We start from the raw sequence: 24,399 nt of genomic DNA on the forward strand, positions 1-24,399 counted from the left end.
TGTACTAGAATATGGCTTACAACTTCGGCAGATGGTTCTGTGGAGTGGTGTAGATTACAAGTGTCTTGCTTGGAGCCAGCACTGGCCTCTCACTTGACAGTAAGAGGTGAACTGCCAGCAGGCAAACCATAGCAGAGTGGAAATGTGTGGTACATTTGAACTGAATGGCCACAGCCATGGCATGGCAAGCCTGTGAGGCTTTGGTTTGGTGTACTACAGTATAATAGAAGCATTGGTTTGTGATTTGTAAGGCAGATTGCTTCAAATTGTGTGTGTTCCTGCTGTAGTTTCAGCAATTCTGGATGTATGGCCAAAGCATATGGCACTCATCATTCATTCAAACCAAGTTATTGATTCTTGTAGCGTGTGTGTTTGGCATCCTGGCCGTCCAGCATCAGCTAATCCTTAAAGCTTTGGAGAAAAGGTGAAAGGTCAGAGGCAGTGAAAGTCATGAAGTGCATTACAAACACTAAACAGGCGGCATGACGTGTATTGTAGAGTGGATTAGGACTGAAAATCCTTTAAAGGAGGAAAAAAGCCGAGTTGTTAATTGAAACTGACCTGCTGACTGTAAGAGTTTGTCTGTTCTGTTATTTAGGTCACATTAGACAAGACACTTTAGCCATCCAACATGGAGCACAGTCTGAATACAAAGGCATTACTTTAGTGGATAAATAAGTCAGTTACTTCTTTTAATATGTTTACTGTAGATTATCCCCTTGACGATTAATTAAAGGAGTGGTTTATCCTCTTACATATCAACACGCATGAGTTTCTAACTCAAATTTCTTGTGCAATGACTTATCAAATTTATTTATGCAGCAAAATGTTAAATATTTCCAGCCTCTCAATGTGAGGATTGGCTGCTACAAGTAACAGCAGAAATTTCACATTTCATTTTCATTTGTCTAAGTTGTGTGTTGTTGCACAAAGGTCTGGTTACCATTTGCATATTTGGTGAGCAGTAACAGTAATTCTTCTGAAACAAAATGAGACTTCCTAGGTTGCTGTGGGGTTACATCAGATCAATCCAGCCATCTACTGGAGGTTAGGTTGCTCTCGGGGATGAGAGCAACTCATTTTCTTTTTTCCATCAGTTCTCTCATTTAACCAGGTCAGTTTCTGCGTTATTGCATTTTCGCTTTTGCAATTTAAGCCCCTGAGCAGTTTGTCTGTTTAGTCAAACCTCCTTGTTATTAAACTTCTAAACCACAATTTGCCCTTCAACGCTTCCATAGTAATTCATTAAGGATACTGTTCTCCTTTGTGCTGGGATGCCTCTGTAAGGTTCAGCTGCATTTGCGTGTTATTTGGTCATGTGAGAATGAAAATGGGCCGTGCAATCTTTCCACCAGGATAGAATAAACACCTCTTAGCATTTCTCATTTAGTTTGTGAAAATAAATGAATAGCTTCAAATGAGATTCATAAAGACGCAGACACATAGGCATATTTTACACAGTGTGAGTGAAATATGTGACATTTACAAACACATACGGGATCCTGAGCGTAATCCAGGAGCAGCTGCTTAATGTTTGCTATAATCAATGTATCCGTTCTTTCCTCCCTGGTGGTTGATTCCTCAATGACTTGACTTTCATGTTGCAGTGACTGATGCTTTTTAGCCGATGTTTTTAATCTCAAAGAGAAGATGTTTTCATCTGGGCCACACGAAGCTGTTTTAGCATTATCATTCAACATCACTGCAGCAATTACAGAAGCTCAGCATGTGAGGGACTTTCATGTTTTACTTTTTTATCACAGATGCTGTCAAGTTACTGTTGCTAATCAGAACATTAAAGGTTTGGGGTTAAATCTGAGCACTTATCTACCTTGCAAGAACTCAGTTTGTGTAACATCTGTTATGTACTGTACTCATTATTCTCCTTTTTTTATTCTTATTAAAAACTCTTCTCAATGTGACATACTGTATTTGATGTAAATGCAAATCTGGCCTTGGCATTCTGAAAATGAGGAAACACCATCTGGGTGGGTTCCTTCACTACCTCAGGGAGGTAGTGCTGGTGATACAGTAGTTAAAACAAGTACAGCAAGGTACAGTACAACAAGTACAGTACTATATAAATCTGCAAAACCAAGAAGATGCTAGAACATGTTGAGAGCAAAATATAGAACAGCAGTAGAAACCATGTTTAGTTTACGCTGTTAGAACAGTGAAATTGATGTTTCAAATCCTCCTCATGTCTTTAAATAAGGTGAAATGATTAATAGGGTGGATACAATAAAAAGTTCCTCTGGGATTTAAAAACATTTCTCCTGTGCGACACCTCTCTGTTTAAACAGGCACTAACTCATTTATCTCATGAATTTTGCAGGTGGCCTAAGAGGAGCGTCTATCATTGACTCACTGGACACGCTGTATATTATGGGACTGAAGGAAGAGTATAACGATGCCAAGGAGTGGGTCCAGACCAGCCTCGACTTAAACTCAGTAAGACACCACTTCTTCTTTTTATTTTTATCGTTTTCTTTACTCAGTAATTCACTTCAAAGTCTCAGATAACTCCGTGCCAACCACTGACCCACCATGAGGCTCAACTAGACTCTGACTACATTAACATAATGAAGTTTTCAGCAGTGGGCTTGCGTGCAAGATTGATTTTAAGCTGTGCTTTTGTGCTTTAACACCAACATTGTGTTCACTGAATTTGACAGTTTTCCAAAGCTTGGGACATTCCAGCGGGAATCAAAAGCTTCCTGTGTGGTCACCAGCTACACTGTGTTACTGACTGATGGGATTCTCTGCCTCTCTGAAAGGTCTCTGTGAAGCAGAAAACATGAAAAATAAAAGAGAGAGAGAAGAGGAGGGGTCAGAGGGATGTTTTATATAGAAAAATTGAAGATGAGAGGAGGAAAAAACTGGCTCTGACCCTTTCATTGAGCGAATCTGTAATGATCAGCTGAAATTTGACAGTTCTGATATTATGTTGAGATTGAAAGAGAACAGCTAACAGTTGAAGTGTGGGGCAGCTTGTCCGCGGTTTGGTAAATGACGGGTGATTTCTCGGCTACCCGTGAGTCCATTTTTCCCCCGTGTGTAATGAAATGTTTACGTAATGCTGTGTAATTGCACAAAGCTTAGAAACTTCAATATGTCATTATGACTGTCAACGTTGTACTGTAGATGCCAGACAATAATTACACCAACTCACTGCCTATTATGACAGGCTGTCAGATCAATTTTGGGATATTTTATTTTTCCTTAATTAGCATTAAACATACAAGGTTGTTTCAAGGTCTTCAAATTTAAAAAATAACCTCTGACTGTATTTTACGTGTTGCGTAGTGTACTCGACGCTCCCAGCACATCTGAATTGTGAGACAATAGATGGTATCAAGCCAACATTTATGCTCACATATTTATTCCACAGGGGAGCAGCCCCAGTTTATAATCACTAGAAGTGTGTTGATGATGTGCTTTTATCTTGGGATGCTCAGCAGCATCAGTTTCAAGGCCATGAAGAAATGCACACTAGGTGGAAATATCACCCACACATCAAAGGAGACCTTCAGTTTTTTGCTATATCTATCGCTCATGGCACACACTCCCACAGATACATACAGTGGCAAGAAAAAGTATGTGAACCTTTTGGAATTTTATGGTTTTCTACATTACTTTGTAATAAAATGTGAGTTTCCTCCATCATACTTTACAGTTGGGATGATGTCATGATGATATGCAGTGCTCTATTTATACCAGGTGTAGTGTTGTGTGTATTTTCCAAATAGTTCAATATACTTTTATCAGTCCACAAAACATTTAGCCAATACCGCTGTGGAGTGTCAATTTGTTCTTTGGCAAACTTCAGGCGTGCAGCAATGTTCTTTTTAGTAAGCAGTAATATGAGTTCACATACTTTTTCTTGTCCCTTGTATGCATAGTGAAAGGTAGACATGAAGAGAGACATGACTCACTAACACACACAAACAGTTTGTGTCTTCCTGCGACTGGGTCCTACCTGGTGAGTTTGTGAGGAGCTGTAGCTGTTGGCTCTAGCAGCCATCCGAGCAGGAGTGGAGACGGGCAGTGATAGCAGCGACTAACAAACAGTCGCACTGTCACCAATCATAAAATCAACAAACACAGATTCACATTTCACACTGCACTTTGTCACAGGCATGATCTGCTAAAACAGTCAGCATGACTCCATTGGTGGTCAGTGGGTGGTCAATCCCATCAGGCAGTATCTTCATCTCTCTGAGAAAACTTATCAGTAACTATTAATGAATTCACCAAATATTTTGGTAGTTTAAGGCCAAATAACTTAAAAATTGTTAATGTTAATTGTTATTGTTGATGACACTTTGTTTCTACTTACTACTTCACATTTTTGGAAAATAAATCAGCCAATTTTGCAGTAATATTTATTCATGTACATTTATGAATTTGACGTTCCAAGTTTTTGCCACCATGGGAGAAAAAAAAATCATGATTGATCCATGTAAAATGAGGAAAGACAGGGACGGCCTCAAAGCTTTAACACAGAAACACACTGACACACACAAATATTTGCACATCTACTGTACACAGAGAAGTGGTATTTTTCTATCTCAAATAACTGCAACACCTCTGAGGGTGCACAGTACACTTGACAAACATTTGTGTCACAGTATTTTTTTGATACTGAACTACATCGTGCAGTTGGCACATCAACATGTCGCTGGTGCGGAGAAAATACATTATCTCACTGACTGAATATACAGATTGTCAGATACACTTGGAAGTGGTTCATAAAGCTTGCCAAGAGCTTTAGGAAATTTTCTGATGTCCTAATTTTATTAAAATACCACTTAAGGAGACACGTAGTGTACTGTAAGAGCAACTGCTGGGTAAGTGTACTTCTTAAAGCATGCTCATTATTGCAGTTTTGGCTGTTTTTAAATAAAAAGATGTAAAATTTTGCAGGCATTGGATCAGGTTTGTATTTTCATATCTTTCATACTAGTATTGCAAATTCATAATTCTCTCTTTACTCCACTTGAATGCTGTGTGTGCTGTGTTTAATGTGTTTATAAATACACACAGCAGTACTGTAGGTGCAAATAAATATGTATTTGGGAACTAAAGTAAGCTGTATGTCAGTATGTCTGTTTTATAAAAAAGGTACATGCAGGAGCGTAAGGAAAAAAGAAGGGAGCACAGACGCATGCGCACACAGTGATTTTTCATGCAGATGTTTTTCGTAATTACATTACAATGTCACCAGACACTCACTCACACAAAAGCAGCTTGTCAGATTCATCTGCTCAGGCCTGTCTGTCATTCAGAGCCCGACACATGCTGACAGCTGCTCTATAACTTGTTAGCAGTGAAACAAGGACACACAGGCAGGGGCAGTATTACAGTATTACAGATGTGACAACATTTGTGTTTCAGCTTGTCTCGGCCCAATAGCAGACTCAGACGTCAGCCGCCACTCACTGTGATCACTTCTAACTTTGTTCGTTCTGCGGGAATGAAACCAAACACAATAAGTGAATGTTCCACTTTTAGATTTGAGCTAATGGGTTTAGTAAGGAAGGAACAACAGATTTTAAGACCTGGGCCAACTGAACTAATTAAATTCCTTGTATCTTGACCATATAATTTGAAATGAGCAACAAGCTCCTGATGCAGATTGTTATGAACAGCTCTGCAGACAGACTGGTCCGTTCTGGTGGCAGAGACAAAAGAAGCTCCTATAAAGTTTGTTCATCATATTTTTGTTCAAGCGGTTGACACATAAAGCTTGAAATAAGTAGCTGGCGTCGCTGCTACCAGTTAGCATCATGGGGTTTTCTTGAGTCTGAAATAAAATTGAGTCTGAGTCATATTTCCATTTTAAAAGAATAAGGAGGACTAACTAAGTGTGATTGATGGAGACTTTAAAATCGAGCAGTGCTTTTTTTTTTTTTTCCTTTTCATTTTGGAGTGGTCCCTTTTAGTGTGTGTGCTGGTGCCAAGCGATGGCATAAATATTGCACTGCATCTGGGTTTGCGATAAATGGCGAGTACTTTTTATAACAAACGCTTTTTTGGTTCAAAATGAGCACCAAAATTGTACTGTTCCACCTAATCTGCATTAACACAGTCAAAGCTGTGCATCTTCTCACACAGTGGAGCAATCAAGTTCGCCAGATGCCAGGAAAATTGCAAAAGCAGGCTCAAACTAAAAATAACAGACTAGCACTAAGGGAAAATGCATTAAGAACTGAGTTTGGTTGAATGCTGGTATTGCTCCTGCAGACAAACAGAGCCCTTTCTGTCTTCTCCTCTTTGTTTTTTAATTTTCTAGTAGTTTTAATACATACGTATAGACATGTGCAAATGTCCTAGCAGCATGTAAGGCAAAGAGGAGTGATACATTTATTGATGGACGTGGACCCCGTGAAAAGGTGGTGTCCAATAGGTTAAAAGCTTACATCAGACAGATCCATCCTGAGTTGTTGTTCATATTTGTAACAGAGTGGTTGTAGAGAAAATGAGTTTAAAGTAATAACAGTGAGACGTTAGAAAGCATCTGCTGAGGGGAGCCACAAAACACACATTACCTGCACTGTGAGACTCATTCAGGGGTCAGTGAAAGATTCAATCCAGCCACATGCTGCATTAACGAGGGAAAAACAAGAAATAAAACGAGCGAACACATATCTTCTTTCAGGCTATTATGTTTTTTTCCACAGTGTTACGTTTATGGAGTAACACTGTCAAACCTGTGGTTGTTCACTCACACGATGCAACTGCAATTTACTAGCTTCTCTTGCAGTCATTAACTTACTTACATTGTTTACTGTGCAAAACATGAATATAAACAGTATTTTCCCAGGACGGGATTTGGTTAAACATCTTTTACAGGTCTTTATGCAGTCAAATATTCAATTGTTCCTTTAAGAAATGTCAATATCTTACTGGTTTCTATCTGAATTTTTGCTGGTGCAGTGTTCAGTACTATTAAGCTGAATGTGCTATAAATTATGTTGATCTTTGTAGCAACTGTTTTTTATTGTTAGTAGCAAATATTATTGACTTGCTGACAATACAAAGCCCTTAATGGTCTTATGGATGTTGTTCTACTGATGTTACATTGTTAGAGACCAACGTTTTGCTGTCTCTGTTAGGTATACATACATCACTCTAAGTTTTATTTTTTTAAATATGTGCAATGTTATTTCAGTGCTGTCACACTGAATGATCATGTGAAGATGACTTGTGCACTTCTAGATAAATCTCATTGTGATTTCTAGTTTGCTGCTGTGCGTAGATTAAAGGGCTCCCCTGCGTATTTGTAGATGATTCCCATGAAGCCTCTTCAGCGTAACTAGCCACACGCACTGCAATAATTCTCTGATACACCACATAGTAGCTCAGTGAGAATCTTCTGAGCCAAACCAGAACGGCAAAGTGACTGGATAATTAGCACATTCAGGCTCTATAATTCCACATCTCAGATGAGACTTAAGTGAGTGTGAAGTCTCGTGGGTGTCGCTGGGAGAATCTGAAGGAAGGAGCCGTGTGGTTCTGTCATGGCGCATGCTGCCTATTTCTGCAGCGCGAGAGCAATTTGGGAGTACAGATGATGGCATGTGTAAGCTAAGTGTCGCTGAATAGGGCAGAGTGTATGAAAGTGAGAACGGATTGGGCGTGAATGGGCTGCAGTGTTATTTCTGAATCGTCAGAAAGGTCCGTAGTGACAACAGTGACATGACGTGATGAGCTGACATCAGTACAGTTGTTAAAGAGCCATTGTTTTAGAAAAAAGTGAGGTTTTGTGGTGATAGTAGGGCTGTTACGAGCTTCTGGTGTTGAAACTCCTGCACAGTGAGATCAGCAGGTTCTTCCTTTCTACATTCAGGGTCAGACTAAAAAGCCACTCTTTACACTTTATATGTTTCAGTTGTCTTTCAATATTTTGAATTACTATTATTATTAGAGATTAAAGCAGTGCTGAAGGATAAATATTCGGTGTAAGTGCTCATCGTTAATGCAAATTTTATATTAATGGCTAGCAGAACAGCTGCTGGAGTACAGAGGTGTATCTAATATTTTTTAAAATAGACTCACTATTTTTAAAAATGATAATTATAAACTGTATTTTAAGACATAACACCAGACATTTATTAATTTAGTTAATGATAAAACACCTGCATCCCTAGCTTTGCCTTGATTTAGTGCCAGTTAACTTGATATCAGTATTTATATAGCATCAGACTGTGAACGTTGCTTTTGTAAGTATGATCGCTGTTTTCTAGCAGCCAGTTCCTGGACTGGTTTGGAAAATGTTTGTATGTAGTTAATGCTAGGTAGATAGCTCAAGGCTAAAGCTAACAGAGGTTAACATTAACCTCCCATTATTAACAGGAGCGAAAACGTATAAAACGCCCAGAGCTATTACAATGACTATCGTAAATGCTCCTGTTGACTCCTACACCTATATCCTAGAACAAAAACTGCCTGTTTCTCTTCTTCAGCTTGAGATGTCTTAATATAGCACAAACTCTCTGCATTAGCTTGAGGTCTCAGTTACATCAAATCAACTTTGCAGCAGCCTGAAGGATTTAGATTGAAAATAGCTCAAGTGTATTTATGTCAGCGCTGTTATAAACCCAATGTAAATGACTTTATGGTACAATAGGCGCAGATACACTCCTTGTTGTTGTTGTTAATCTGTTCAGTCTTTAAAGGATGCTGGGCCCGGAGGCCACAAAGAGTTTGTGCTGCCAGTTCAGATGCATCTTTTTCACACAGAAAAGAAAGTTTGGTGAGGTAGTCGACTTGGGAGAGGAACTTCATCAAATTGTGTGAGTTTGCTGGCAGTGCCTCTGAACAACGTGGTGTGTGTACTGAACCAAATCTGGAAGAAAAAAAAAAACGCCCCAGGCAAATATACATCTGTAAGGTATCCCAGTATTTTAAGCAACCAAGCTGATTTTGATTATTCTGCATTGTCACGATGGCGGTTTTTAAACTTTGATATCTCATCCCGCTATTCAGCCTTTTTTTAATGAGTTGTTAATGAGCTTTTTTTTTTTTTTTTAAATGTGTCCTCACGTTTGAGAACAAGATAAAGTGACATCAGCTGGTAACGAGGAGACCTGGAGGTTGTTGTTTACCACCGCAGAGCTGTTTTTTGACCTCCTCTGACCGCTTGTCTGCACTAAACGAGACCCGAATTGCTGCCAGTCATGAAGACGTCTGAGGAGAAACAGTGTCATCAGTGAGGACACCGCGCCCCAGAGCAGAGGTCAAGCTGTGCTGACATTCTGTCTCAGGACGTGGAGGGCAAAGGACATTGTGCTGTGGTGATTCATCATTATGGATATTTACCAGCACGTTTTGTATGATTCATGCCTTTTGTCCCTGTGGACTCATTTGGCTCAGGCATGCGGTCCTGGCCACTGCAGTGAGGACGCACTCGGTTCAGAATGTCAATGAACAACTTCATATTGTATGGTCAACACTGTTTGATCTTGAGGCTGAGATTTTCATGAAAGCTTTTAGTTGGATTGAAAAAAATGTGGTAAAAGGCAGGAGTGTGTGATATTTTTAATTAATATTAATATCTTCATTTTTGGTTCAAAGACGTGCAGGCTGACACTAAGTCACCCACTTTGCAAAAAAAAAACAGAAACATGCTTTGACAGTTCCTGTGTCATGAATAAAATGAAATATGAAACACCAGGAGACAAGCCAGTGAGGAGACTACCAGTCTCGCGGTCTACTACGTCACTACAGTTAATTGGTAGATGTAGATCATCCTTACTGGTTTGGCTTTGCAAAGAATAGGAAAAACACTTTATTAAAAGCTTTGAGGGTCACAGCAGTCCTAAACCGGCAAATATCAGCACAGACATGGTGCCAATTTAAGTAGTTTAGAGAAACAGTTTCACACAACATGTGAAAACTTTAGATCCAATATATGCACATAAATAAGTAAATAAGTAAATTCCAACAGCTCAACCTCAATTGTGTGGTTTTCAGACTCTGGCACATTTTGCTAGTAGTCGACAAGACCCCAAAAAACATGCAGATATGTTTGTTTTTTTTACACTCTGCTAGTACAAGGAAAGTAGGAGCGCAGAGTATAAGACTCATGCTGTAGCAAACTCATTGTAAATAATGTATTTTTTAGTTTTGCACTGTACACCTGTCAGAAAAAAATCATTTAAATACCTAACTTTGGGCTCTTTAGAGAATTTAGATGGACATATTCTACTACTTTCTGACATGTTTTAGACTCAACACACAGTGAAAAAACTTTTTTTACAATTGTGAGTTGCAATTCTCGATTAGTTTCTTGACCAGACAATAATATTCGATTTTGGTGAACCCTCCTGAATTCATCTGCACATTACTGCAAACCTGGATATAGTGGAACATTAGGCAGCGCCTCTTGCTTGCAGTTTGGGAGCATCAACCACCAGTACTGCTGAGATAAAGTGAAGGATGTGGCTCAGTCAGCAAGGCCAAATACAGTGGGAGGCCTATGATGAAAGACAGAGTCAGACAGTTACACACATAGTCAAAAAGAGAGAAGATTGACTATAGTGTGGCAAATGACAATGGCAGAATGAGAGAGCTTTATCATAGAGGACTTGATGGGGAGCTGCTGCACCCTTCAGGAGAACCTGTTCATCCAATGCTGAATGTTTATAGAAAATAGACAGTTACAGATTGACGAATATTCTAGGAAGCAGACGAAGGGGTAGGTTCTACTTCAGCTATAATTTATCACCCTGGCAGTGTCTGATTAATTATTCACAAGGCCATTAATTTGCAATTTAATGCATTTAGTGGAGATGTTTCTGATATGGATTGCATTCTCTGTGTTTACATGTCTATAATGTATGATTGTGATGAGAGATGTTAGGTGCTGTTTAATTAGTGTTCTACAAGATAAGTGGTATCAAAGACATAAAATGTAAATCAAACCTGATGAGATTCAAACTAACGTCTTTCTCCTCGAACCATTTAATCAGAGTTTATTGGCCTGAGATAGGAGGAGGTATTCACTGAAGCATCTACCCCAAAATGCATCATGGGAATGTAACAAGAATGAAGCAGTCAAGTAAAAAAAAGAACTTGATGTATCGCGACTGAACGTTATCGTCTAATGTCTGTAAGAAAAAATACTGTTTGAAATCAGAAACAGTCGCTTAAAAATTACAAAAGAATGAATAGAGCCTTTGGAAAAAGAGACAACTCCCTGATGTGTTGATTGTTGCTGAAATATTAAAAGGAGCTTATCACTCAAGGCAACATAAACTCTTTTTGATTAGTTTAATTATTTGCTTTATGTGTCATTAGGGTGGCTTCTAAGAACAACGCTGTGCTGAGTAATTTAATGAATTGGAAACCTCACCCTCTTGGAATATAGAGCTAATATTCTGTAATGATGGATGTCTATTATAAAAATCTTTATTAATTTTATTAGACTAGCATCTTCTAACCGATTAAAGCAATTTTGGAAATGTAAATATCCATAAACATTATGTAATGTGTCAATACACTCTACTGTGGCTTTCCTGGCCCGCGTTTAAACTGATCAAACAATTCTTCTTATCACAGCTAGATTGATATCATCCAGCTAAACACTGATCTGTGTAGGCTCATCGCTTTTTTTTTTTTAGGCCCCTTTTATATTGCTATGACATTAAGAGCTTTCTTTCCATCAGAGAAGACTGCTTAGCTTGCTCTAGAGGTTATTAATGCTAATGTCCGAGACCACTCTCATAACTTGGACGCTGATCAAGACCATAATTACTGTACGTTAAGGGAAAAAAAAAAAAAAAGGACCATCCACATCCTTCTGTTCTGAATGTGGCTGGGCGTAGATGAGTAGTCTTGGGGAAACTCCTTTCAGAAAAGAAGCAGCTTTGAGTGTGCTGCATGCAAGACTGACAGAGATTAGAGATTCAGCATCTAATTGGTCCCTTTCATGATTTCTCCATGTTAATTAGTGATGTTACGTTAAATCACAGCCGGTAAGTGTGAATCTCTACCAGTGGAAGGAGAGGCAATCTTCTGCTTAATTTTTATCCTTGGCTCATCACTTTTTTCTGTCACATCAGTCTAATTTGGCTTTGAAATGTGGGAGCCAGTGGAAATCTGGATCACCGCGATACTGAGAGTTGTCTGCCCAGTGACAATGATGCCTCTTTATTAGCAGTAAATCATTACATTAGCGTCTCAGTAGGACACACCACTGGGCAACAGTCTAGTCGGCTCCTTGGCACGCAGCAGCACAGCGGCCGTGCCAATCAGGCTCTTGTCCCGGGCAAATCTGGGCTGAGTCCGGTGGCAATCTTTGCTATGGATGTTGAGAACTTGTCAACAGAGAAACAAGCATCAAACATTGTCGGAAACATTGCATGGTGCTGGTGAAGCAGAACACCTACATGATACGCGGTGCATTCAATGAGTCATTACTCATTAATTAATTTTCTTTTCTGCTTTGACTTCTCCTGCATAAGAATTACGTGGTGTAAAACACCTCTCTTCTAATATAATGCATATTTTAGATGCTTGAAGCTTTAGTGAACACAGAAACCAGTTGCCAGTTGTAGTTTTACTTACTTTGTGTGTGTGTGTGTGTGCGATAGTACAGAGGGTCTTTGTTACCTGCAGCTGGATGCATCACTCTTGCAATTATTTGCATAATTACTATTACTATTATTAGACTGCCAATCAGATTAATGTTGTGAACAGTGGTGGGCTGCAGGAGAAATGTAGCTCCAGTTAATTCCAAAGTTTTTATTTTTTTTATTTTTATGTGATGGATTATTAATCTGGCAAATGTTTGTACACACTCAGTTACCCACTCTCTGAGAGTTGTAAGAAGGAGGTGTGTTACTGTGCCTCTGAGCCTGGAAGCGCTCTGTGCAACTACAGGCTAAAAGTCAATTCATAGTTACGACTTGCCCACTCACGGATGTGTGCATTTCTATTCAATTATACAGTAGAATTATTATTATACAATTGGGGATGAGTTCCATACATACACACATCCACGACAAAACAAGAAGGCAACTCTGGACAGTAGGCAACAAGAAGACGTGTGCCTTTGTTGTATTTGACTGAACAATGAGGGTTTAACAGAACTGAAACCGAGACCAGAACCACAACAACCTACTGCCAGCTGCATCCCACCTGCCGCATATTTATAGGAGCTTCCTGTTGCCCGTAAATTGGAGATAATATCCAGGAAATCTGATATTTCTTTTCATCTAACTTGTGTTTGTGCACAGACTTTGTTATGAAAGTATTTATTGGTCTAGCTTATGCACAGCAGTCCAGCAATCTGTGCAGAGACAAATTCTTTTGAAGTCTGTGCAGAGAGTCCGACCGGCTCTCACAGTCTTGGTAGGTGATGAGGCTAATGAGACGAGTATTAAGTAGCTTTAAGAAAGCTGCTGGATGGTGTTTTAAAGGCACCTTTGACTGAGCAAATTAGTACTGGAGAGTAATGAACTGACTTAACTACTTAATTACTACTGAGTAATTAGTGAAGTTATCTGTTGTTGTCAAATTATTTGTTTAAGTATATACGTAGCTTACACTGTACAGATCAAAAGCCAACAAACAGCTGGTGGATTCATTAGTAGTTTAATTCTTGAGTTCAATCTGAAATTACTCTTGATGTGGTTGATTACTCTGCAGAGTTTGTACTAACCATATTTACACAAAAGACATCATTTAACTGAATCAAACAAGCGGGTTTGAAAACACCCATTAACTATGAGTCAGCAGCAGAGATATACAATCAAACCTTTTAGGATTTATATTAGATTTTAACTTGTTTTCCTTTGGCGCTTCTGGTCTAATATACAACATTGTTAAAACCAACTTTAATGCTGGCAACCCTGCAATGCGGATTTTTTCTTGATGTTGAGTGATCATCCTTCAGAAAGTCTGTTGTTTCACTTCCCACTGCAGCAGTTTGAGAAATGAAGACAGTCAGTGAAACTGGAGGCAGAGTTTCATCTTGGTGGCAGTGGTGGTGAGAGCTTCTGTGTTTACTCTGACAGCCTCGTGTTGTCGCCTAATTAGGTCCTCAACTTGAGCACCGTGAAAGGAGACATGAAAAAAAAAGGAAAAACAGGTGTTACTCCTTCCTCCTTACCGTTTTTTTGTATTGACTTGGTGCAAACATATTGCTGCAGCACTGTTAAATTGACCACCTTCACAATTGCTTTGTTTTTATGATTTCCTTATCATGAATGCTGGTTTCAGCTTTGAGATGGATACAGGTACTAATTTTACCATAAATATTGAAGATCTTAACTAATCTATGAAACTAAAATGAAGTAATGAATGCATGTTCTTCCTCTTTTTGCCATTTACTCACATCAGCTCCAAGCTTTTGTTCTATTAATTGCCCAAGCGCACAGCCTTAATAGCTTTGCAGAGTGTTTTAATATTCTGTGGTTTAATCAGGAACCAAACGGATGATGAATAAAAACAAACCAATTTACTTAAGATTTGGACATATTAAAATGCTAAGCTGGGAAAAAGCTGTTTAAATCTAACGGCACTAGAGCGAGACTTAGTCAGGCTCATATCAATCTGTTGTGCCATTATTCATCTTTACCTGCGCATTTAAATGAAATGCATGTTTGATTTCATGAATAAAAATATTTCAGGGAACTTTGATATTGTTTTACATCTTATTTCCTGATGTCTTAGTTATGATGTGATGTGATTTATGTCAGTGTAAGTTTTATTGTTTTGTGTACGTTCTCTGAGCCTCAGGGTTTTGCTTTTTCAGTTTGTTTAATCGAGATGCTAATGTGAACCGTTGCCCCATTTTCACTTTATTTCATTTTATTAAAACCCGTGCCTGCAGGCTTGTTTTATATCTAAATGTTGGATTGTCAAAACAGTGTAAATGGAAGTTTTTACAAAGCTTTGTGAGTGATTTATTGGGGCTGTATTTGGAGGTAAAAGTCTGACTATCAAACCCTTTGTCTGTGCTACATATTCACCCTCACTGTACCTTCTGCCCATTTCACTGAGTGCTACCATCACTGGTGATAGATAGACGCTCCTTTCCTAATCACAGCCATTGTACTGCCATTAGTGATTGGGCCGCTCATTTCAGGGTTGGCAAGACGGCTCAGCTTGGCAGCGCTGCCGGAAGCATCAGTGCTTTGTCCCAGGAAATGTCCACAGTGCTGACATCAGGGATGGAGCGGTTATGTTGGTTAACGCCTCTCCTGTTATTACCTGATTCATAGTGTTACACAACACATCAAAAGTTCACATTAAGTCAGTTCATAGACAGTTTGGTTGTTTTCTTCACAAGAATTGTAACTGTAGGTATACAGCAAAGAGACAGTTAGCTTAGCATAAAGAAAGGAAACAGGGACAAAGAGTTAGCCTGGCTCTGCCCAAAGGAAACACTTTAACAACACTAACACTTTTACATTTGCATAGGCTGGTTTTTTTATGCTAAGCTAAGTTTGGTTAGTAGCTTCATACTGTATGTACCATAGACTTTGCAGGGGGGGTAGTGATCTCTTCTAATTCTTATTGATGCAAATTTAAGAAAAAGAAACGCCTTTATTTAAGCTTTGATGTAAAAGTACACATTTAGAAAATACAAGTAAAAATATATTACCAAGTTCCAGATTTTTTCTGTTCTGGCATGTAAAATGTAGATTATCAGACAAATACATTTGATGATTATTGGGCCAATTACCTATTCATGTGTAAGTAGTAATAATACAACATGGGACCAAGTATATAAATGTTTAAAGCAAAGATATATATGGAGATAAATCATACTATTGAACAGACACCAGTGATTTCCCCATCTCCATGCTATTTCTCAGAGTGGAGCTACTTGCCCTCTCTGGTACCCAATTACAGCTTCCTTATCATCCACACTCGAGATGGCAATTTCCTTCTCAATGGGTCTCCAAGTCAGTGAATACCAGTCTGCTTCAACCTTCAGCTAGCATAAGAGGCAGTAATTATGGTGATATATTGAAGCACATGCGGTCTTACCTTTTATTTCATTTAAAAAGAAAGTAGACCAAAACACACATAATGTTGCCAAACATTATGTCAACTACTTTTTCCTAATGTTTCATATTTGCAGTATGAAAGTTAGATTTTTCTGCAAAATTCAGCATAAAGCACCAATTTTATGAGTAAACACATTTACAACAAGTAATACCTCAAGTTGACAAAATATTGTCAAATGAATGTGGAATCCATTGGTCACGATCCGTCTCTTCCTGGTCGTTCTGTGTTTTGTACCTATTTTAATCCAGTTTGATGTCAGCACAGGAGTCCATCAATGGCTGCTACAATTTGTGAGCAAACCTTCATTCAACAACACGTGAACTGGCACAGTTTGCTGTTTTCCCCAGTGAAATCTGCAAAACACACTGATGGTTTTGTCTTTCTAAAGGATGCCCTTATATAAATACTAAAAAGTAAACTACTGAATCAAACTCCCTTGATATTTGATGAATTAATGAATGTTTCTTTCCAGTTCTTTATTATGAGGTGAGCAAAATGAGATAAAGATTTGATGACTTCATCTTTGTTGACTGTAAAACTCTACATAAAGATCTCAGCCACTGTTTAAAAATTTATGGTACAATATTAACAGTCCATTAATAATTATGGATCTCACTGTAGTGAGCCAACAATAAAGTCTCTTGCTTATTACATACTGCATTCAGTCTAAAACTCTAAATTACTAAAAGAAGGAGACAACAGATGACGTTTCAAAAGCATACAGAAGAATAGTTTGAATAAATTTCAGCCTCGGCCAGAAAACATTTATCGATATTATGTTTTAAGAGACTCTCAGACAAAAGAGAAAAGACAAAACACTGGAGAAAATCATTGCATAGCTTTTTCTTTCTGGCTTCACTTTGTGAGGCTACTGTAGCTCTGGTCGTTTATTTCTTTGTAGAGGGGGAACTCCATTACAGCAGGTTTACAAAGAGAAGAGGAGGAGGTGTGCATGGGAGCTCAGTGGTCAGTGTGTCAGTCAGCCAGAAAACCTGTCCCTGATTTTCACTGAGCAACAAAGTGCCTGAAAAATCATTAATTATAACTCGGGCCTAATTCTGCACATGCTACAACATGTGGACGCATACTTCTCTCTGAATTACCAATATACACCTCTATGCGAGTGGTACAGTACCTTGCTCTGATGCCCCCCTTTACTATCACACCTGGTTTTTGCACTGTTCAACAGACTGACTGGTCTTTTTGTCTTTGGAGAGCATCGTCTGTTTTTACTTTCATTTCAGCTTAAATTGTAGACTCGTCTGCTCACAGAACACATTTCTGTTGTCGTTTGGTCGAGCGAAGGAACAAATCACCGTTTTTACTTTTTGTTGCACTTTAGAAAGAGTTCACTTTTCTGAAATAGGGTTTGTGTTTCCAGGTGGTGCTCTGACAGTGCAAATGGTGCTAATATATTGATATTAATGTCTCCATGGCCACAATTTATCCTCGTGCTTAGTTTGCAATAGTTTATTGGCTTGTAATCATTCTATTACACTGTCAGACTTATGAATGCACCATGTTTTCCTAATCAGGGATAATGAGGCTAATTAATCAGTCAATCAACAGAGGTTTTGTAGTCCTGTCACTCTGTGTCCTGCCAAACACATCTGCTGCTATTGTGGCGATTAACTGGGAACAATTCATTTTGTGTACCATTTCAGTCACACGGTACGGCAAAGGAAATACACAATTAATTTACAGGTAAACTTATCTGGAAATAAAAAAAGTTTTCTTTTTCTTTTTTCTGTAAAATCTGGTGGTTCTCAACATTTTCCTTTTTCTATCAACGATTCTCATGAAAGGACCAAAATAAGCAACTAGTGTTGTCTAAATAGTGAGAACCTAGTTTTTATTTTCCAATCACTATTAAAAACACCTCAGTAAACATGAGGAACAATAATACTACACTGAAGTTTATTTTGAATCACTTACATCCTTGTGCTTTGTAAATACTAACTAGTCGATCAAATTTGTGACAACTAATGCATTATTTTAGATTATTTCAGATGTAACACATTGGAAAAATGGATGTGATACGTTTTAAATGTAATTAATTCATTGAGTTTGAGGTGGAAAGTCAAAGTATTGATACACCAACTAAACTGTTCTTGTTTTTGTGCATTTGTTTAATTTATGTATATAATGTACAGTAATAGTAGATCTACAGATGTAGATCATTGCCACAGATTAGATTAAGAGAACACATTTTAGTGAATATAAAAGCAGTAGTATTTCATAATTTCAAGTACACATAGTGTTCAGCAAGAATGACTGTCACCATGGTCACTGAATTATGTTCAGAAACACAATCGGCGATGCTCAGCTGATAATGCTCAAAGCCTGGTCACATTGTGAGTCACCACCTACATCTGAAATGTCGTCGAAGGATATAAGTCTGGTGTTGCTTTTTGTGTGGCGATTCAAGTTTGTAGGTGGAATATGATTAGTAGCATCAGCTTTTCAGCTTGTGTAAAACCACTTAAAACTGTGAACAGCACCATGCAACACAATTTTCTTCCTGTTCTCTCCACAGGTGTAATTTAACAATTTGCACCTCTAGTTGTTGGGGAAAGATTTAATATGTATTTCAAAAATGTTGGAGGTTTTATACTGAATATAGTTCTTATATTTTTGTGTCTTATAACTAAGTAATTCTGCATTAACGAGTTAGGAAATAGACAGATACAGTATACCACATTGGTGACGTTAATGGGCCATATTAAAACTAGCATGCTGTGTGGAGGTTCACCTGTGTGACATCTGGGCTGTAGTTTTCCTTAATAATTACTTTTTCATAAAAATGTGAATCAAATAAGAAAAATACTAGTCTTTTTTTGTGTACTCATCAGTTTGCTACTTCACCGCTGACTGAGACCTTGGCTGAATAAAACATTTGACAATTTGATCTCTCTCTCTCTTGGTTCAACAGAACGGCGAGGCATCACTCTTTGAGGTGAACATCCGTTACGTCGGCGGGTTGCTGTCAGCGTACTACCTGACAGGAGAGGAGGTAAGATTAATAGATGTCTGCTTTACCTCTCCTCTGCTGCTTTATCCCCAAACAGCTCTGCAGTTTGAATGATGAACAAGCTGAGCTCTGAGAGTGTCTGCGTTTGTGTTTGTCAGTGTGTGTGTGTGTGGTTATGTGTCACTACAGTGTCCACATAACATGATTTATGCTACTTAAGCATTTTCTAATTGCCTGTCTATATGAGGTATATACAGATCATTGTTTGACTTTGAATGTGCGTTTGCACATAAAGAAGTAAAAGAAGTATTAAGATTCTTTGGCATGACATAGAAGTAGTCTGCTGCCACTAAAATGGAGTATAGTATATGTAAAAACACAATTAGCTTATATACAGAGTTTATAATGCAAATGTTAATTGTAAATTAATTAATGTGGCTTCAAAAATAAAAACTTTCTCCATATGACAAAGTTAAAGTGAAAAGAAGTAGGTTGGTGCTTAAATGCTTAAAGGGTTAAGGAAACAAGCTTAGAACTGGTAGTGTTTCTGTTAAACTCCACGTGAATGAGAATTATTGCGTCCTTGTGTAAGCCACGGTTACTCCGGTGAAGCTGCTCGGTGTAAAAGTCTGTGGTTACAGTGAACAGCGTTCAGGTGTGAAGCTGTGAAACTTAATGAGTGTGAAGCACTGCCCTGCCAGAAAAGAAGTATGAAGGCTCTGTAAACCTTGGCTGGATACAGAAGGGTTTGAAAAATCATCTGTGACAAGCACACACCACAAATGGTCCAGTTCATTATCAGTGTATGGTGAAGCCACTGGAGGTCAACATGTCACCATAATGAGCATCTGCCTGCAGCAGCCTCCTGGAGCGTACACGCAACATACTCGGCCGTTGTACTGTTTTGAACGCTGTCAGTGGAAGAGAACGGAAATCAGTGCAGATGCAGAATTTATGGAGAGAGGATCCTGTGACACATGAACACTCAAGTCAGGTTAATGGACATTGATTTGCAGGCCGAGCGAGTTGAGGGGAGAGCAGCATAAAATTGTCCACCACTGCTGGATGAGTGAAATATGAATACATTGCTGGACCAGAATACATTCTCGAATCCATTATTCCACATTTGCGAGCCATTAATGCCATGCAGAAGATATTCAGTTTTATTCACTGGTCCATGGAAATTTCTGTTTTTATGGCACCGATAAGGACATTTTCAAGATGAGTGTGTGAGCGGAAAAATAGTTTGTTATTCCTAAAGTTTGCTCTTATCTTGCTGCGTGTAACAAGCACATCAGTGTCAATTAGTCTGGGCAGAGTAAATCTGTGGAAAGAGACACCATCTTTTAATCTTTCTCTGATTGACCTCCGCCTATGTGATTAGTTATGTCATCCATCTCTGTTGTTCACTAAGGTTTCTAGTCCCCTTTCCCACGTTCTTTTCTTTGCATTTAGACTTCTGTACTGTTTACAGTTCACAGTCGTTCTGTCAAGATGGAGCACGCGGTCGCAGTTTCCTGGCAGACGTATCAATACCCTTTACCCCTGTGTCGTTATTTATCACATGGCTCACTCGTGTGCCTTCTGTGAAGAGTCCCTGAGAGCAGGATTTATAGCTTCCCGATCCCCTTTCCTCATTTCCCCCATTAGAGACTGTTCCTGAGAGTCTGTTCCATGCCAATGATAAAACCGACAGATTGAAGGTCTGTCACAGCTGCAGAGACTTAAATCACTCACAATACAGCGTAGGAGACTATTAGAAGATTGTGTATCCAGTTTGACCAGAGGATATTGGGCAGCTGGTGCAGCTTTAAATGATTGCTGGGCAAGCGGGTGATGATTACGCCTCCGTGCCGAATGCAGTTTGCAGGGCACTTGGAGCAAAACTGGAGCAACACCTCATCATTAATAACTTCCTGTTGTTTTGAGCGTGTGTGTGGCTATTGTTTGTGTGTTTTCACACCCCAGAAGGATCATAGTTAGTCTTTATAGGAGCGGTCCCCAGTTTAAACGTCTTGTTCAAACTGTTTTTGTCTCTGTCGCCTCTGCTGCTTTTGTCGCTCTTTCATGGTTCACTGTCGCCCTCCGAGCCAAGCCAAACGGCTCTTATTGCAGGTGTTACATGTTTATGTCCTGCTATATAAATCCATCTGTCTATAACTTATGGCTGTAACAGTTATCACCATTTCCCTGTTGTTAATGTTTAGGTTGATTTTGTGATTGTTTGGTTTATAAAAAGCCAAAAAAACCCCTGATATTTCTTATAATAAAATGTGATGCAGTTGCAGGGCGAGAAGGAGCTTCACTTTAGCAATGACAGGAGAGTTAGTGGGATCACATGAGAATGACTGACAGGTACCCGTTAATTCACCATTGGTCCAAATGTTATGTTTTATTGTTTTACTTTTCTATAGTGCTTCTACTTCTGTCTACGAGATCAATTATGTTATTTACTTCATATACTTAATTTTCGGTTGTTTGATGCAAAATTAAATCTAAACACACAATATGGTGCCATACGCCCAATGAGCTATGATGGTTTCCTCCATTTTTTTTGACTAACAGAAGATGAACTCAATGTAAAATTGATACAGATCAGATTTAAGAAGCTTCATAAATGACATAAAACAATTAAATAATGATCAAATTGTTAATTTTGTGTGTAGTCACTAATGAAAAAAGTACAAAATACTGTAATACTTCAATTCGAGTTTATTTATAAAGTGCCAAATCACAACAGGCTCAGTGTGGGCGGCCATCTGCCTCAACTGGTTAGGTTGAGTGGAAAGAGGAGAGAGAAAAGAACAGCAGGCAACAAAAACAACAACAACAAGCAGGAAAACACTGGGCAGGTCTGTGTGTGTTTCAGTTGTCTGTGTCCATTTATATTCATACATGTGTGGTGATGAGAGTCTGTTGTTTCGCCCCCTTCCCTCAGCAAGAGCAGAGAACAGTGAAGGAAAGAGAGAGGGGGGAGAGGGAATGAATTCACTCAGCCTTGTGTGAAAATTGCCTGTGGGCTGAGCTGAAGCAGCAGGGAGAGAGGGAGGTAGCAGCCGGCAGAGGAAAAGAAAGACGTGTGTTCATATGCTCATCAGCAAGAGGAAACAGGAGATGAAGAGAGACAGAGAGGGGGATCAGCAGAGGTGAGGAAGCCAAGAAGTGTGTTCATATGCTGATCAGCAAACGTGAGAGTGCATGAGAAGGTGATACAGGGAGGTGGAGGGCTGTGGGGAGAACTAGAGACAGAGGTAGAGTAGAGAGAATCTGAGACAGAAAAGAAAAAGAAGATCATAAGTAGTATTTCTAGTGGAGGAGTGGAGGGGCAGTCTAAAGTATTAGTATCTGTTATAACACAAATTGTATATGCGCCATATACATAACTTTCCATGTGGATCTAAATGCATTTACATTTTATTTTAATTCAATATGGCACACATTAAAATGCTCATTCATTTAACTTTGGCATTAAATGTACTGATAGGTTGAGCAGGTTATATTTTCACCCACTTGCTTATTAATAAATATGCTCATTAATACCTCGTTTTCTGGTTAACGGCTTGATTAAAGTAGGAGAAATGCTTTAATCAACTGAGACTGTGACTGTACAAATCAGCACAGATGCAACTGTATAAATTTATGTTTTATGTTTGGATATTCAGTCACTGCACGGTAACTCCCAGGAATTTGTTCGATTAGGTGTAGTTGAATGAACTGACTGACTAGTAGCAAGTTCTTTAGCTTGGATGAAACTGTGACTGTTTTTTGCACAGGACGACTTTTTATAGCTTTTTTTTGTTTTTTTTATTTATTTTTTTAAACAACAGTATTTCTGCACATGCAGTTGGCTGCACATGTTGATCTTCCTGTGCTAGCTGTCATTGAGAGAGACCATCTCCCAAATGTATTCTACTTGGTTCTCTATATAAAAAAAAAAAATACACTTACTGTCAAAGATCCCAGTTTTCGGTGGATCTTGTAGCACCAGCGTGTTATTTACCAGCATGTGGCATCACAGGGAAATAGTTATTTAGTGAACTTCAATAATAAGAAGTGACTGTGGCTCAGCAGTAGAGCTAGACGACCATTATCACATGATTGGTGACTCAGTCCCAGCTTCTTCTGTCCTCACGTTGAAGTGGGCAGTCATGGATAAAAAACACTTGGCCCTAAATTGCAAGTACCTTGCACGGTAGCTCACTGTGTGTGTGAATGGGTGACTGAGAGACAAATCTAGAAACTACTTTGGGAGAAAATGTAGTCCATTTAATAAAAGTTCAAGTTTAAGACTGAAATTACTGAGAAAGAGTTGAAAATGTCTGGATTCACAGGAAACTTTGCCAAACGATTTTTCTTTCCCAGTCACAGACCGTTGGTTGTTTGGCCACTAACAATCCATCAGCCGAGTACGGTTGTGAATAGCTTTCTCTGGATCTCATGGAGTTTTCTACTGCAGTTCTTTTTTGAGAGAAGTAAAGTCCTACAGCAGGAGATGATAGACGGCTGTCACCTCCTCCATGTATACTGTCGAACAGACACATGCATGTGATTTATTCATAAAGATAAACAGCTTGAGACTCACTCGAACTCTGACTGCTGATAGTACACAGTCATTGTTAATTTTATAATTTACATTTTGCATGATTAAAAGAACATGACCATGGCAAATTATATTCAATATTTTTTTAATTCCAGTTTTTCTGAGGAAGGGACCCTAGGCTCCACTTGTAATTGGTCTTCTGCAGTGTGTGACGGACCATTTCTCCCTATGGATGGTGTACAGAGGCAGAGAGTAAAGACAGAAAAATGAGGAGGAGAGAGAACCGAAGGGAGGCGATGCAAAAGAAGGAGAATGTGGAGGGAAAAAAGTAGAAAGCCAGAGACGGGAAGATGGAGAAAATGATAGATGGGGTAAAATAGAGAATGAAAAGACAGAAGAGAACCAGAGAGAGATGGTTCATTTTTTCCTCCTGCAGGCAGGTGAGGATTAGGAGTCAGACTTCACCATCATCGGTAGCAGCCACATTATGAACCTCATTTTATTTAGCAAAATCCCATCAAGCCAACAAATAAAGGTCAAAACACTCATTCTAAAAATAAACCTGCTAGTCTATGCACAGCTACTGATATCAAAGCATGTGTTTCAGGAGAATTGATATCCTCCTGTGGTCCTGCTTGGGAGGAAATAAGCACTTTTCTTATTTTGTAACCTGCACAACTGGTTTGTAGATTGACTCTTAGGGTGTTGGGACAAAATACGAGGGGCCATGACTCTAATATTTTCTACTCTGGAGCACTGCAGCTGAACCTTAAGTTGCTGTGAAAGTCCTGTGTTTTTGTTTTTACCTCTACTGAAGTTCATAAACCTCAATATTTCTTTATGGTCTGGTGTTATACAACAT

General features: G+C 38.9%; 1 protein-coding gene across 2 annotated transcripts in view; it reads left to right on the forward strand.

Moving 5' to 3' along the window:
- Positions 1-24,399, forward strand: part of LOC113169985 (mannosyl-oligosaccharide 1,2-alpha-mannosidase IA) — a 146,915-nt gene that overhangs the window by 82,657 nt on the left and 39,859 nt on the right. For both annotated transcript variants that reach the window (XM_026371813.1, XM_026371815.1), the window contains exons 3-4: positions 2,336-2,451; positions 18,959-19,039. In XM_026371813.1, coding sequence (XP_026227598.1) covers positions 2,336-2,451; positions 18,959-19,039 — 197 coding nt within the window. The remainder of the gene's footprint in view (positions 1-2,335; positions 2,452-18,958; positions 19,040-24,399) is intronic.

This window comes from Anabas testudineus, chromosome 16 (assembly GCF_900324465.2).
Source record: "Anabas testudineus chromosome 16, fAnaTes1.2, whole genome shotgun sequence".
In the NCBI taxonomy this organism is placed as follows: Eukaryota; Metazoa; Chordata; class Actinopteri; order Anabantiformes; family Anabantidae; genus Anabas; species Anabas testudineus.